Below are 16,965 nucleotides of genomic sequence, written 5' to 3'. Positions count from 1 at the left end.
ATGTTATTTTTGCTGTCAGTTCAATTGAGAAAACATCCGGTATGTTGGAGTAATTTTATAAATCCTTTTCCACATGTAAAGCTTGCTTTGGGTATTTCATATGTGCAAAAGAGCTATTTTCCACCTGTTAAAAAAATGTGCCACCTTTGTATGCATAAGCATTCCTAGGAGTGTAGTTGCAATGTTCCACACAAACATTTACACCTCAGAACAAGTGTAAACGTGTGTGAGAGAATTTGTGTATTACTTTGATATCATTATAGAAGCCAGTTTTATAAAAACAGGTAAATACCCATATTTGCCTTCATAAATGATATGCTTTTTTGGCCATTTTCCTTAGGTGGCCTGTTATGAAATTTCCTTCTTAGAGGGTAATTTGTTAACAGGATGCCTAGGTTATAGGGCATGAAGGTGCCTATTTTCTAAGGATCCATGGACACCTCTTCATAAAGTGTAGCACAAATTCTGAAGAAATTACCCCTGAATTGAAGGCGAAAACATTTTGCCAGCAGGGCAGGTGTAAATGTGTACATATAGAAAATGTATGATTATGTGAGTTTTATAAAATGTGTGTGTAAATTGTAACTCTACCTGTGCTCTGGCCCAGCTCTATCCTCAAGCACGCCTACTGTACAAGTAAGCATTTCCTTACACCGCACAGACTTATGTAAATCTAATTTTATAAGAGCCTGTTTATGCTCAAAAATGATTTAAAAAATTATCCTCTTAATGTGTGAAAAGGCCCATGTTTTGAAAAAGGGGGCAACAAACATACTTGTGGTGGGAGGTGGGGATGGTGCTGGGCAGACTTATACGGTCTGTGCCAGAGCCGGTGGTGGGAGGCGGGGCTGGTGGTTGGGAGGCAGGGATAGCGCTGGGCAGACTTATACGGTCTGTGCCCTGAAAAGGACAGGTACAAATCAAGGTAAGGTATACACAAAAAGTAGCACATATGAGTTTATCTTGTTGGGCAGACTGGATGGACCGTGCAGGTCTTTTTCTGCCGTCATCTACTATGTTACTATATTTTAAAAATGTAATGATTAATTATAGCCTGATAAATCTATAAGAACTGCTTGCTGTGGAGAATAGGTGGGTTATGGGCATGGATGGTTAGCACATGGTAAGTTAGTTTGTGTTTTTACCACTTCAGATAGCACAGATGCAGTTAGCACCTCATCTTAAGGAGGATGTATGTGCCTCCCCTCTCAACAATAGTACCCTGAGACTACCGCTGTTGGTCGGAGGTGCTATTTTGAAACAGGTTCCGTGATAGAGGAGCAGTTTTGGATTGTTCCTGCTAGATACCAGAGAAACCCCTGGTAAGGGGTAGGAGGGAGGTGTTGGATGGAGTGTTCCTTTTAGTCAGAGGGGCACAGTTCTTGCAATGCTGCTAACACAGATGCATCTGTGTTAATTGTCAGTGCACTTATTGTGCAGTAGGAAGTACAGATGCTGGCCACTCCCCCCTGCAAAACTTTACTGAAATTTAGTAAATATGTCCCTTAGCCTGTATTGATTGTATACTTGTACAATGCTATGGAAAATTATAGCAACAGTTTCAGGGTTTGGGGGGGGGGGGGGGGTGGTTAACAGATTTTTAGTACTTGCACTAGTATATGTAGCAACATTCAAAACAACGTTTTAGAAGCTGTCAGTGCTGAACTATGAAGGTGATGACTTATCACCAGGTAAATTGAATGGGTCACATTGATTTCATTGTTTGTAAAAATCCTGTAAGGAGTGGCATTCAAAGTAGTGATCTTTAGTCATGTATTTGTACAGTTAATTATTTTCTGCCCATGGAGAAAATTGTGTGTGTGTGGGGGGGGGGGGGGGGGTTAATTATATACATTTTCAACATCATCATGTAATAGCAAAACAAATGCACTCTATTAAATGATGTATTGAATAATGTGGTATATTATAGAAATCCAAAATTTTGCCTAGTCTTCATTTTCTGCCTTCCTCTGTCCAATATCCTTACAACTACCACCTTTTCTGAGAAGGCCTGAATATGCTCTCATTTGAATTTCATATTATAACCGTTTTTTTAAAAACTTCCTTTCCATTGGCAAAATGCTACCTTTTGTATGTTATTCAACATGAGGTATTCAAATGGTTATTTCCTACCCCTCTGGTAAGACTAGCATAAGTCCAATATATTTAAGTTTCACACCTGGAGGGTTAATAACTATACTATATAATTTAAATTTGAAATGCAATTTTAAAAAGAAAATGGTTCAATTAAGTGTATAAAAAGTTAGAAAGGAAGCAAATTTTAAAAGATTCCCACAGACCTCTGACCCCGATTATGCCAATTTGGGCAACTCTGAGAGAAGGACACCCATCTCCTGATTTGTGTTGAAAGATGGGCACCCTTCTCTTTTGAAAATCAGACAAAAGATTGCAAATTAATACTGTCAAGTACTAAGCATAATGTAATTAGGAACAACAAACATACTTTGAAATGTCTATATGTGAATGCCAGGAACCTAAGAAATAAGATGGGAGCGTTAGAGATGCCTATTATATCTAATTTTTCATTTAGTGCAATATATTCTGAGACCTGGTGGAAGAAGGATAACCAGTGGGACAATGCCATACCAGGGTACAAATTGTATCATAGTGATAGGGTGTATCGAATTGGTGGAGGGGTAAGCATTGTATATTAACGAGAGCTTTGAATCAAATAGATTGAAAATTATGCAGGAAACAAAACGCTTCTTGGAATCACTATGGATTGAAATTCCATGTGCAAAGGGGAAAAGGATAGTGATAGGAGTGTACTACCATCTGCCTGGCCATGGTGAACAGACAGATGCAGAAATGTTAAAGGAAATTACAAACTGGGCAACACAATAATAATGATTTCAATTACCCCGATATTGACTGGGTAAATGTAACATTGGGGCGCGCTAGGGAGCTAAAATTCCTTGATGAAATCAAGGACAGCTTTATGGAACAGCTGATACAGGAGCCGACGAGAGAAGGAAAAATTCTAGACCTAGTCCTTAGTGGAGCGCATGATCTGGTGCGGGAGGTAATGATGCTGGGGCCGGTTGATAACAGTGATCATAATATGATCAGATTTGATATTAGCTTTGAGGCAACATGGTATTGTAACTTTCCTGAGTTGAAGGTGTCTTAAGCTGTAGGTTTCATGTGGAGAGCCATACCAGGTCCCCTGTCTGGAAGCAAGGCACCGGGCATCTTTTCCTATCAACTTGTTGCTTGGTTCGGTGAGTTGCATGGAGTAGGATCTCCTGTGTGGTCTCCCAGATCTGGGAAAAAGAAATAACTTCCTCAATGGCAGGAACCTCTGGGGCCATGGGCATGGGTACCCACAGATGCTGTCCATAGACAATTCAGAAGGAGGAAGCCCTGGTGGACACACTCACTGATCTAGAGAAACAGCAGCGGTGGCAGCATGGGCAGGTCGGTGGGGGTCTCAGCACTGCTGCTCCTGCATAGCAACTCAAGAAATGGTATGCAGCCAGGCAACAGAGGGAACATGACCTCTGCCACTTTTGTCCCTTTCATTATTTCTCTTCAGTCCACCAGTTTCCATCCTGGCCTGTGTATACTAGGTAATCAAATCACACAAAATCCACCATTTACTTAACAAGACACAAATTTATATTTCATTAATTGCAGAGCAGTGTGCATTAATATTCTTTATTAACATTTTTAAGCTGATTAAGGCTAAAGTTGACAGCAGTTAAAATACAGAAGAGTGTGTCAATAGCTTGGCGTACAAGACAGTTCCATCTCATTTTATGGACCCCTGTGTGATCTAAGAAAAATCAGACCCTGAAAAGGGGCTGGCATTTGAGTGCCTACCTAGCTTCTGAACAAAAAGTTACAACTTTATCTGTGCAAGGTGCTGCCTGTCAAATTCATTACAACCTGGCACACCCATCACCTGACAAAAACTGTGGTTCAATAAGATTTAATCCATTAGTAAACTGGACCCTACATATCAAATATATAGGGAATCTAGGATGAGATTCAACCGTTCATAGTTGACAAGAGGATGGAGAGCTAAGAATGTCATACTACAATGTAGAGTGATATCTGTCTGGCTAGATATAAAATATAAACCCCTTCAGTAAGCTTAATGTAGACCAGCAGCTAGTAAAAACCATTAAAAAACATATATATGCTGCACACTAAACTAGGAATTCCTGCCCTTGAATCAGGCCAATTAGCTCTTAGAGGGAAAGTCTCTAGGTAGCTGAGTAATCTTAGTTGTTACAGACTACATTTAATGAAATGAATTACCACCTGAATGCCATTTACCACAGGTCTCACTTTGTCAGACATACCTAACAGCCTTTTATGAGGAGCCAGGGAAGCTTTACTTTAAAAGCATCCATCTAAGCAGACTTCAAAGACATATAGGACTAGATTTACTAAAGTGTTCTAATGTTAGTACACATCTTTGATAAATAGGTTCTACTGCACAAAGTTATAAAAAAATGGGTCTTTGTACAGCCTTCACACACAGGGACATACTCATCAGACCAACTTTGTCTGAAAGAAGAGCCCTGGATAAAAGTGTTGCGATAAGAAAAGGAATACTCTCAGGCTTATTTTCAAGAGAAGGGCGCCCATCTTTCAACAGAAATCGGGAGATGGGCGACCTTCTCTCAAGTCGCCCAAATCGGCATAAACGAAAGCCGATTTTGGGCGTCCCCAACTGCTTCCCAAAGTTCCTGGGGGCGTGTCGGCGGCATAGCAAAGGCGGGACTGGGGCGTGCCTAACAGATGGGTGTCCTCAACCGATAATGGAAAAAAAGAAGGGCGTCCCCGACAAGCACTTGGCCAACTTAACTTGGTCCATTTTTTGTTACGACCAAGCCTCAAAAAGGTGCCCGAACTGACCAGATGACCACCAAAGGGAATGGGGAATGACCTCCCCTGACTCCCTCAGTGCTGACTAACCCCCTCCCACCCTGAAAAAAAAAAAGAGCTTTAATAACTTTTTTTGCCCGCCTCAAATATCCCTGGGGGGAGAGGGGTGTGTGTGTGTCAGCGGAGGGATAGCGAAAACGTGGACATCCTTCTTTCAAACATTTTGGATGTCCTACGCACACGCACACACAGAAACATCCACATTTTGGACATACTCAACTGCCTGTCGCAGGGGTGGAGGCATAGCGAAGGCGCCTAACACTTGGATGTCCTTCACCCATACTAAAAAAAAAAAAGAGACGTCCATGACGAGCACTTGGGCATTTTCACCTGGACTTGTGTTTTTTTTTTTTTAAGGCTGTAGATGGCAATTTATTTAAGGTTGTAGACGGCCATTATATACGCAGCTTGTCTGCGTGTATGAAGCCATCTTTGGCATGCGCAGAGCAGCCACGCATGACGCTTGGCTGCTCTGCACTGGCTTCTCCTCAGGGCCACCAAGAGACTGGGCTGGCCTGGGCCTGGGCCTGGGCCCAGGTCCCCGCCCCCCCCCCCGAGGTTGCCACCGCCGCTGCCCCCCCTCCGTCCGGCAACGGGTTCCCCTGCATTGAAATCGCAGTCTCACCTCCGTGAAAGCAGCGCTGCAGGCAGCAGAACGCCTCCCTTCGGCCCTCCTTCCCTCCTTGTGTCCCGCCCTTGCCGAAGTTACATCAGACGAGGGCGGGACACAGGGAGGGAAGGAGGGCCGAAGGGAGGCGTTCTGCTGCCTGCAGCGCTGCTTTCACGGAGGTGAGACTGCGATTTCAATGCAGGGGGCAGACGGTTGACGACGGAGGGCGGGTGGGACTGTGGCGCCGGGCCCCCCTTGGAGGCCCAGGCCCAGGGAATTTTGTCCCCCCCTGCCCCCCTCGATGGCTATGCCCCTCCTTAGGAAGGAAATCGTGTACAAATGAGCTAACAGCGAGCAGCTCATTTGCATGCGATTTCCTTCATGTATGCCTGTTCCTTTACGAATCACTAAGGGATCGGTAAGGAAAGGGCTTTTTCCGTTCAGTTAGTGCATCAGTTAATCCACTGCAGTGCCCCCTAGGGTGCCTGGTTGGTGTCCTGGCATGTCAGGGGGACCAGTGCACTATGAATGCTGGCTCCTCCCACGACCAAATGAGTTGGATTTGGTCGTTTTTGAGATGGGCGTCCTCGGTTTCCATTATCGCCGAAAACCAGGGATGACCATCTCTAAGGTCGACCTAAATGTTGAGATTTGGGCGTCCCCGACCGTATTATAGAAATGAAAGCCCCGTTCGATTATGCCCCTCAATATGTCCTATTTGGCATAAGTCAGGAAGTACACCACTGGCAAAATGAAAACCTCAACTTAATCAGATTGTCAACTTTCATATTGTACATGAAATGCCCTTGCTCCAAACTGTACAGTATGCAAGTCACATAAAACAAGTCTACCAGCTTATAAACATAAGATATTTCAATACCCAAAAAATACAGGCTCCATTTTTTATTGGAAGCTCACAATTTCTGCACTTTAAAGTGGACTATCATATAAAGGATTCCACCATTAAATAAAGCTGGTGCTTGGGAATCACTAACAGAAGACAACATTTTTGGATCTTTTACTTTCATACACAGCTGCTGTTTGGTCTATATGTAAATATTGAATGACTGTTGATACTATAATTGATGTGCATGGTTTTATTCAGTGTTGTACATATATCTGATTCTTATTAGAGAAATAAAGTAATTTTATTTTATTTCTTAGAAGTTGTATTTTATTATGATTTTATGTAAATTTGCACTGTAAACAACTTTGAATGGCAGGTTATCCAAAATAAGCAGTAAGCACCATTGGTGTAAAGGTGCTAGAAAAAAGTGTTGAAAATTGAGCATATCACCTGAAGCAATATTAATGAAAGAGACCATGTTGGAATAAATACTTCCATCTGTGCTCTGTTAGAATAAACTGATGATCAAAAATAAGGCTTAAACTAAATGGGCCATATTCCTGATTATTAAGATCCTACTTTTACTGTAGTGTCTGTATGTATAAAGAACAATTAGTGCACACTTTTTATGACATTCATTACTATAAAGCAGAAGAATGTGTCAGAAACAGAAAATCTTGCTTTGAGTAGTAGTTAGAACTGCTTAGATTGGCTGGCTGGATCTTCAGGCTTCAGGTTTGGTAATCACAGTAAACTGAATGCCATGCTGGTTGAGTCGTTCAATCAGTTTAGTTTTAGAGAATGCAGCTCCAGGTGCATACACGCCACCTCTGTAAACCATAAGTCACATAAGAAAAATATTTAGGAAGATGCAATGAAACCTCTTCAGCTTTGCTTCTGATTAAGCTAAGCACCTCTGTCTTTGCTATACCCAGCTGGTAACTCTGCCCACTCTCGTGCACAGAAATATGTGGTAAAGAAACCAGCACTTTTTCACGTTACCCTCCAGTCTAGCCCCGTCTTTGGCCGTTTTCAAATCCAGGCTAAAAGCCCACCTCTTTAACGCTGCTTTTGACTCCTAACCACTACTCACTTGCCCTGTACCCTTTTATCCCCACCTCTTTAACTCCCTTACCTCTTAGTTGTTCTGTTTGTCTGTCCTATTTAGATTGTGAGCTCTGAGCAGGGACTGTCTTTTCATGTATGGTGTACAGCGCTGCGTATGCCTTGTAGTGCTATAGAAGTGATAAGTAGTAGTAGTAACTGACATTAACTTGTTTTCATGTATGAGTGAATTTCTTGAAGTTTATAATTATGCAGTCTAGTTTTGAAACTGTTCTCGTGTATGTTTATACATCAAATATTTTGGCCATATAATTAAAATTTTTAATCCTCTGCAAGAATAAGTTATAAAAGAAAAGGGAGCATGAATGGGAACAGCATGTCCACAAGTCAAACTACAGCCGAGTGTGTGTGTTACCTACGCAGATCTACCTTTATGCACCACAACCCTGGAGGCATTTAATTGAACAACAAATACCCAGAACACTTGCTATTTTGTATAGATAAACTTGGGAATGCCATAAAGGCGGGGGGGGGGAGAGAAAAAAAGAAAAAAAGCCCTTACTTCAGAGGCAGAGAATTTCTTTCCTTTAAAACGGTAACTGCTGCTTGCACCATAGCTATTGGAGTAGCAATATAGCCAGGCTCTAAAAATAAATAAATAAATACATAGTGTTAGATACTGTCATCCTACTACTTAATGCTACAGAAATACTGATATCCAAAAATAAAAATATACTGATAATAGAAAAGTTGCACTGGCCTACCAATACCACCAGATTTTTAAAAACCAATTTCACACCTTTATGTGGCATGGACTCCCAAATATCTACCTTCCTTTTTAAACTGACACAAATTCCTGTTTGGGATTATTACATAGTTCCTAATACTGATCAGAATGCTTATCTTTCTTCTCAATTAGAAAATATATAGCATGCATATTACTGGACAGAGAACAGCATTCTATATAACACTTATACATATTCACTCCAACACTATTGCACACAGCCCTCATGTTTTACTAGGAAATACACTATAAGGACTGGCACAGTATCTGATCTATATAAAAAAATATGCTACCAAGTACATTAAAATAATTTGATTTCTGATGTTATGGGGAAATTCTACAACTGTGTCTCCATTTAGGCGCCCTAAGAACATGTGGTAGGGGCCTATTCTATAATGGTACTTAGGCGCACCGGTACTGGGTTGTGCTAGTAATTTATAATGGAATCTGGGTCCCCAACATTTAGGTTCCCCCAGTTACAGTAGCCATAGATCTCAATAAGTACACTCTGGAAGAAAAACAGGAAAGAACAGATATGACAGGCATTTAAATTATCAAGAGTAGGAAACAGATCCAGGCACTTCAAACTCAGACCAAGGAGCACCCAGCATCAGATTAAAGCTTTTATTGGTGATTCTTGAAGACTTCACATGGCACCGTTTTTCAGCACACATATGCCTGCCTCAGGAGTCTACATAAACTATTTGATGTTTAGCAAAACATTAGTATTGTGAATGCGACATGACCTTTCTGCAACACACGTGTTACATATGGAGGCAATTTTGCCACCTTTCTCCTAGAACTATACATCTGTGTTTCCTCATTTGTCTTTTTTAGTAAGAAGCACTGTCCATACCCAGTGTAAGATGTTAGGTATGCCGCACTGTGTGTTTATTTAATGTGTCTCACATGCTGCACTTTTTCTTAATTAAATGTGCCATAAGTTTTTAACCATACTGCCCCACCATGTCAGCATTTGCTTCATTCATTTTGATTAGAAAGATCTTTTTCATGAGACATTATTTATTCCTTGAATTTCCATCTGTTTGTAAATTTGTTTATACACTCAGCTTCATATTTCATCATGGATTACTAGCTATGCTTCTTTTCTTTTTAGATGCACTGGTTCTTCCCTTTTCAAAGTGGTTCTTCCCTTTTCAAAAGTGGTACAAGAGTACTTATATGCTCTGCAATGACTGCATTGTTAACTCTTTCTGATGTGGTTTAGAGATGCAACTTACTATGGGGCCCTTTTACTAAGCTGCGGCAAAAAGTGGCCTCCAGCAGTGTGAGCACATCTTTTGGGCGAACGGGACATTTTTTTTTTACCGCATCCTGGAAAAAGGACCTTTTTTTAAGGGGCCAGAAAATGGACGTGCGGCAAAATGAAAACAGTGCATGTCCATTTTCAGTCTGAGACCTTACTGCCACCCATTGACTTAGCGGTAAGGTCTCACGCACTACTCAGGCAATAAGCATGCAGCTCGTGCTCACTGCCATTTACCAGCGGGTAAGTGCCCTGCACTAGAAAATATTTTCTACCGCTAGTTTTCGGCACACACCAAATTCGGATAAACCACCCAGGGCACGCGGTAGCCGGGCAGTAATGCTGCTTTGGGGAACGCTGGATGCGCATAGGCCCTTACGCACTTTAGTAAAAGGGCTCATATATGATTTTTTTCACAGTTCTATATGTTTCCTTTTTCACCAGACGTTTTCAACCGACTAGCTATAAGGTTTCCACTAGCTGTAAGGTTTCCATTCTCTTTCCCTCCCATACATCTCATTCACACTATCTTTGGCATGTCATGCACATTCATTTTTATTTGGTACCTCTATTCATCTACATAACGTTTGGGGGGGGGGGGCGGGTTCAGACTCCCTTTAGTGGTTCATTTATTGAACAGAGACTTATTAGTGACTTATTTCCATAATCAAATACATTGAAGGGGAAAGGGAAATGAGACTTGATATACCACCTGAGGTTTTTTTGCAACTACATTCAAAGCAGTTTACATATTTATTTATTTATTTATTTATTTATTTATTTATTTGTTTGTTGCATTTGTATCCCGCATTTTCCCATATAGTCAGGTACTTATTTTGTACCAGGGGCAATGGAGGGTTAAGTGACTTGCCCAGAGTCACATGGAGCTGCAGTGGGAATCAAACTCAGTTTCCCAAGATCAAAGTCCACTACACTAACCACTAGGCTACTCCTCCACTGAAGAGGTCAGTTGTTCCTTTTTTGTACTTTTTTTTTTTTACATATATACTTGTGTTTTAATTCAATACACCCAAATAATTTTTTTAATAATATTTTCTTAGTTCAATTTGTCTTTTGATTGTTTTTTTCTGACAATGAGATAGATCTTTTATGTAACTCATATTTATCTTTTGTTCTTCACCATGTTTTTTTCAATTTTAGTATTCCTTTAACATGATTTTAACATTTGATATAACACTATGTTGGTGTATTTTTATCATCTATAATTATTATTTTTTATTGTTTATGTAGACTCCTGAGGAAGGCATGTGTGCGCTGAAACACAGTGTTGTGTCGAGTCATCATTAAGAATCACCAATAAAAGCTTTATATTGGGTGCTCCTTGGTCTGTGTTTGAAGTGCCTGGATCAGTTTCCCACTCCAGCTTTCCTGCTGCATGCTTCTCCTTGGGATTCTGGTATTCTTTCCACATCTGTGGTTTGTTTGCAGGCATTTGAAAGACTCGTCGTCCCCTGTGCATTTATACCATGAAAATATTTAACTGAAAATAATCTCTAGAATGAAAGCATAGGATGAAGTTAGAAAACTCAGGAGTAATCCAAGGAAAGGAAAAGTTGAGTCTTACCTGAAATTTTCTTTCCTTTAGTCATAGCATATGAATCCAGGAACTGTGTTATGTCTGTCTACCAGCAGGTGGAGATAGAGAACACAACTGAACTGACTTATTGATTCACCAGGTGCTTCACTGTCCTTCCTATTTCTTATAACAAAGCAGAAGGCAACATTAGACCCAAGAAACTTCTTCCTCACAGCAAACATGATCAATTCCAACAAGCAGAGAAATAATAACCTGCAACAGCACACCAGAAAAGGGGGGGGGGGAGGTGGTATTCTGGATTCATATGCTGTGGCTCAAGGAAAGAAAAATCAGGTAAGAATTTTTCCTTCTTTTTCATCAGCAGTATATGAATTCAGGAACTGATGGGGTGTATCAGAGCAGAGTTTATGTAGGGAGGGAAGCAGACACAGCGGCCACAAGCACAGACAACGCAAAAGATGCTTCCGATTGAGCCACAACATCTACCTGGTAATGCTTGGAAAAAAGATGTAAAGATGACCAGTTAGTTCATCCACAGATTTCTGACAGAGAAAGCGCATGCAACTGCCCAAGACATAGAAATGCTTTCCGGTTGAGTGGGCTTTCAGCTCCCAAGAAGATGTCATATCTTCAGTGTACCTTCCTGGTAGGCATTCTCTAATCCATCAAGTAATAGTAGCCTTGGAAGTCCCATTTCCTTTATCAGATCCTCCAAAGAGAAAAGGTGGTCCGAATGTTGGAAATTATTAATTTCCAAATAGCAAATCAAAATATAGCACACATCAAGCAGCTGCAACAGACTAACTCTTTCCACATCTTCCTTCCTTAAAGAAGGCTGAAACAGATGGTTAAGATATTTTTTTTCCTTCCAATTTCTGTTTCCTAGGTCAGACTAATGGTCCATCTAGTCCATCATCCAGTTTCCAATCCAGGTCACAAGTACCTGGCAGAAACCCAAATAGTAGCAACATTCCATGCTACCAATCCCAGAGCAAGAGTTGCTTCCTCATGTCTGTTCTCAATAACAGACTATGGACCTTTCCTCTGGGAACTTGTCCAAACCTTTTTTAAACCCAGTTACCACATCCTCTGGCAACAATCATATCTCCCCTAAGCCATCTTTTATAAGCTGGAGTCCTAACTCTTTAGCCTTTCCATTCCTCACATAGGAGAAGTTTCAACCCCTTTATTATTTTGGTCACTCTTTCAACCTTTTCTAATTCCACTATATTTTTTTGAGATATGGCAACCAAAACTGAATGCAATACTCAAGGTGAGTTTGCTCCATGGATCAATACAGAATTCTTGGTCTTATTTACCATTCCTTTTCTAATAATTCCTAGCATCCTGTTTGCTTTTTTGGCCACCATCACACGCTGGGAAGAAGATTTCAGCATATTGTCTATGACAACTAGATCCTTTTCTTGGGTGCTGACCTTATCAGGTAACTATGATTTGGATTGTTCTTCCCAATGTGCATCACTTTGCATTTGTCCACATTAAATTTCAACTGCCATTTGAATGCCCAGTCTTCCACTTTCCTAAGGTCTTCCTGCAATTTTTTTACAGTCCAAATGTGTTTTAACAGCCTTGAATAGTTGTGTGTCATCTGCAAATTTAATAACCTCATTTGTTCTCATTTCCAGATCATTTATAAATATGTTAAATAGCACTGGTCCCTGTACAGATCCCTGCGGCGCTCCACTATTCACCCTCCTCCACTGAGAGAAATGGCCATTTCCTCTCTTTTCTGTCCAATAACCTTCTCCTAATCCACTACAGAACATCGCCTCCTATCCTGGTTATGTATAGAGTTTTGTTTAAAGTTCTTGTATTAATCCATCAGCTTCTATATAAGACTGCTTATTTCTGCAATACATTGAAAATGTATGTACCTGGCTCTACATTACGATCCGAGAAATCCCAGAAACTTTGTCTCTACATTGCAAACACTCTCCATTGCTGGTCCACTCTTATGGAACGCTTTGTCAGGATATTTGAGATCTTGTGAAAATATTCAGCAATTTAAACGTCTTTTAAAGACTCATTACTTTCTGAAGGTCTTTCTGGAAGAACAAAGTAGATTGTTGATTGACTACGATTGTTTTAATGATGGTTATGTAAATACATGTTTGTATTTTTTTTGAGTATGTTTGTTATCCGCTTTGGACAAAAGTGGGATATAAATAAAATAAAGCTTGAAGATCCAAAACTCTCCAACCCGAAGTGATAGACACAAAAAATACTGTCTTCAATGTCAGATCCTTAACAGAAGCACTCTTCATGGACTCAAAAGGTGCCTGTTGGAATCTGAATTTGGTGCTTAAAAGCGTTTCAAGCCACACAGGGTGGACACAAAGAAAGCTTGAAGTGAGTTACCCCCTTAAGAAAAACAGAAAACATCCATAAGGGCCCCCAAAGTCAGAGAGACAAGCAACCTCTATAGCAAGATAGAACTGCAACCTGAACCTTAAGGGAACTTGAGAGCCAAATCCTTCATGAAGCCCTTTGCAGGAAGCCTAGTCTGTGAGAAACAGATGCTAATAAAGGGAGAAATCCCCCTTTCTGAAAACCAGGCTTCAAATAACCTCCAGATGCGAGCACACACTGAAGTAGACCACATAAGTACTTCAGATTCAGTGGGCAGAAGATCATGTTCTTGCAGCAAGGTAGTAATGACATCTTTTCGAATAACCCTTCTTCGTCAGCCATGACCTCTCAATAGCCAAGCAGTAAAACCAAAGGGGGAGGGACCCCCCATTAGAATGGGTCCCTGAGCCAAAAGACTGCAATGGAGAGGAAGACAGAATGGACAGTCAACCAGGAGACGGACTAGATCTGCATACCAGGGCCTGCAGGGCCAAATGGGAGCAATGAGAATCACCAGACCTGGATGAAGTAGTATCATGGAGCACTCATTGGCCACAGTGAAAAAAAACGTAAAGCAGTTCTGAAGAGCATCTAGACCCTCTGAACCAAACTCTCTTCTGCTGAACAAGAGAGGAACCTTGGCACTGCACTTCCATCACCATGAGATCCAAGGATAGAGTACTATTTTTTTTTTTGAGTATCAGATGAAACACTGTTGACGACAACGTCCACTACCCCGGATCCAGGAGTTTCTGCTGAGAAAATTTGCCTGAAAATTCAAGCTGCCAGCAACGTGTGCTGCCAAAATCATGGGAACATGATCTTCTGCCCACTGAATCAGAAGGCAAGCCTCCAATCTCCGAGAACTGCAGGTTCCCCATAAGAACATAAGAGTAGACATACTGAGTCAGACCAATGGTCCCTCTACCTCAATATCCTGTTTTCCAAAACAGTGGCTAAGCCAGGTCACAAGTACCTGGCAGAAACCCAATTAGCAGCAACATTCCATGATACCAATCCCAGAGCACTTGCTTCCCCATGTCTGTCTCAATAGCAGACTACGGGCTTTTCCTCCAGGAATTTGTCCAAACATTTTTTTTTAACCCAGATACACTAACCACTGTTATTACATCCTCTGGCAAAGGAGTTCCAGAGCTTAACTCTTTGTTGAGTGAAAAAATATTTCATCCTATTTGTTTTAAAAGTATTTCCATGTAACTTCTTCGAGCGTCTCCTAGTCTTTGTACTTTTGGAACTTCTACTCGTTCTACACCACTCAGAATTTTGTAGACCTCAATCATATCCCCCCTCACAGTACTATGTAAGCCATATTGAGCCAGCAAATAGGTGGGAAAATGTGGGATAAAAATGCAACAAATAAAATAAGAAGCAACATAAGCACTGACAAGTCAGATGCAAAGCAATAATAAAGAAGGTTAATAGAGAATATGAAGAGAAACTTGCCGCAGACGCTAAAACTCACAGTAACACATTTTTCAGGTACATCTGAAGCAGAAAACCTGTGAGGGAATCCATGGGACCGTTAGAGCACAAAGGAGCAAAAGGGGTGCTCAGGGAGGACAAGGCCATAGCAGTGCAGGGCAAATTATAAAGAATAAAATTACAGAACACATAGACAAACATGGTTTAATGGGACAGAGTCAGCATGGGTTCAGCCAAGGTAAGTTATGCCTCACCAATTTTCTTTATTACTTTGAAGGTGTGAATAAACATGTGGATTAGGTTGGGCTGGTTGATATAGTGTATCTAGATTTTCAGAATGCTTTTGATAAAAGTTCCTAAATTAAAGAGTCATGGGATAGGAGGTAAGATTCTGGTGTGGATTAGGAATTGGTTATTGGACAGAAAACAGAGGGCAGGGTTAAATGGACATTTCTCCCAATGGAGGAGGGTGAAAAATGGAGTGCTGCAGGGATCTATATTGGTACCAGTGCTATTTAATATATTTAAAAATGATACGGAAATCGGAATGACAAGTGAGGTGATTAAATTTGCAGATGATACAAAACTATTCAAGGTTGTTAAAACACGTGCGGACTGTGAAATATTGCAGGAAGACCTTAGGAAATTGGAAGAATGGGTGTCCAAATGGCAGATGAAATTTAATGTGAACAAATGCAATGTGTGAAGCACATTGGAAAGAATACCCCAAATCATAGTTACCTGATGCTAGGCTCCACCTTGCGTGTCAGCACTCAAGAAAAACATCTAGGTGTCATTGTATATAAAACGCTGAAATCTTAATGATCAGTGTGTGGCAGCAGCCAAAAAAGCAACAGGATGCTAGGAATTATTAGAAAGGGATGGTGAATAAGACTGAAAATACACTGTAATGCCACCCCCCCCCCCCAAGTCGAGCAAGTGTTGTAAACTGAGATCGACTGCCTGTAACTTTAGCTCCGAGCTACAAGGGGACACCATAAAGGCAGGGGGATGCTCTTTTTGGTTATGGTCATGTTCTCCATTTACAAGTATAAGGATGAGCGACATATTTTTCTATAATATTCTTCCATTAGAAAAGCATATGATGCTGCTGGCCTTTACTAAAACATCCGGATTGAGAATTCACTCAAAAAATGATATCCCTGCCCTGCTTATTTACTTCTCGCCGCCCAGCTGGTGGTAGCAGCTGAGTGGAGAAAGATAGAACCCTCATCTCTACAAAAATAGCGGACCAAGGTCTGGCAGATAGTGGATCTGAGAGAGCAACAGCAAGCTTTCACAATAGACTAAAAGCCTTCGAGATAAAATGGTAACCTCTCCAATTAGACAACTCACTACATCTGTTATTATTGTTTTCTATTTGTAATTTATACATAATAGTTGCACAGCATATTGTTCCTTTTTATACTTTTAATAAAAAGATTTAAATATAAAATCATAATTGCTTGATGCTTGTGCAGGTGAGGACAGAGCCCTCACCTGCACAGGGGCGGGGACGGAGGCAGAACCAGTGGGGATGGGGTGGAGACGGAGACATAACCCACAGGGACGGGGACAAACTTTGTCCCTGTGTCATTCTCCAGCCCAAGTAACGCAGGTAGTGAGTCTATTCTGTAAGAACTGGAGAGGGTGGTGAACGCTTGGAATGCCCTCCCGCGGGAGGTGGTGGAGATGAAAACGGTAACGGAATTCAAACATGCGTGGGATAGGCATAAAGGAATCCTGTGCAGAAGGAATGGATCCACAGAAGCTTAGCTGAAATTGGGTGGCGGGGGGAAGAGGGGTTGGTGGTTGAGAGGCTAGGATAGGGGAGGGCAGACTTATACGGGGTCTGTGCCAGAGCCGGTGATGGGAGGCGGGACTGGTGGTTGGGAGGCGGGAAATACTGCTGGACAGACTTATACGGTCTGTGCCCTGAAAAAGACAGGTACAAATCAAGGTAAGGTATACACATATGAGTTTATCGTGGGCAGACTAGATGGACCGTGCAGGTCTTTTTCTGCTGTCATCTACTATGTTACTATGTTACTATGTATCTAATGAGTAGGTTACTGTAAGATAATTTACTATAGGGGTGTAGAGA

General features: G+C 41.2%; 1 protein-coding gene across 1 annotated transcript in view; it reads right to left on the bottom strand.

The window, feature by feature from the left end:
• Positions 1-6,415: 6,415 nt before the first annotated feature.
• The window catches only part of SCCPDH (saccharopine dehydrogenase (putative)), a 103,007-nt gene continuing 92,457 nt past the window's right edge, over positions 6,416-16,965 (bottom strand). The window contains exons 11-12 of the mRNA XM_030195946.1: positions 8,002-8,083; positions 6,416-7,204 (exon numbers count right to left, since the gene is read on the bottom strand). Coding sequence (XP_030051806.1) covers positions 7,099-7,204; positions 8,002-8,083 — 188 coding nt within the window. The 3' untranslated portion in view covers positions 6,416-7,098. The remainder of the gene's footprint in view (positions 7,205-8,001; positions 8,084-16,965) is intronic.

Source organism: Microcaecilia unicolor, chromosome 3, assembly GCF_901765095.1.
Source record: "Microcaecilia unicolor chromosome 3, aMicUni1.1, whole genome shotgun sequence".
Taxonomy (NCBI): Eukaryota; Metazoa; Chordata; class Amphibia; order Gymnophiona; family Siphonopidae; genus Microcaecilia; species Microcaecilia unicolor.
The sequence above is the reverse complement of the archived record's forward strand: the minus strand, read 5'-3'. Positions and strand labels throughout refer to the sequence as shown.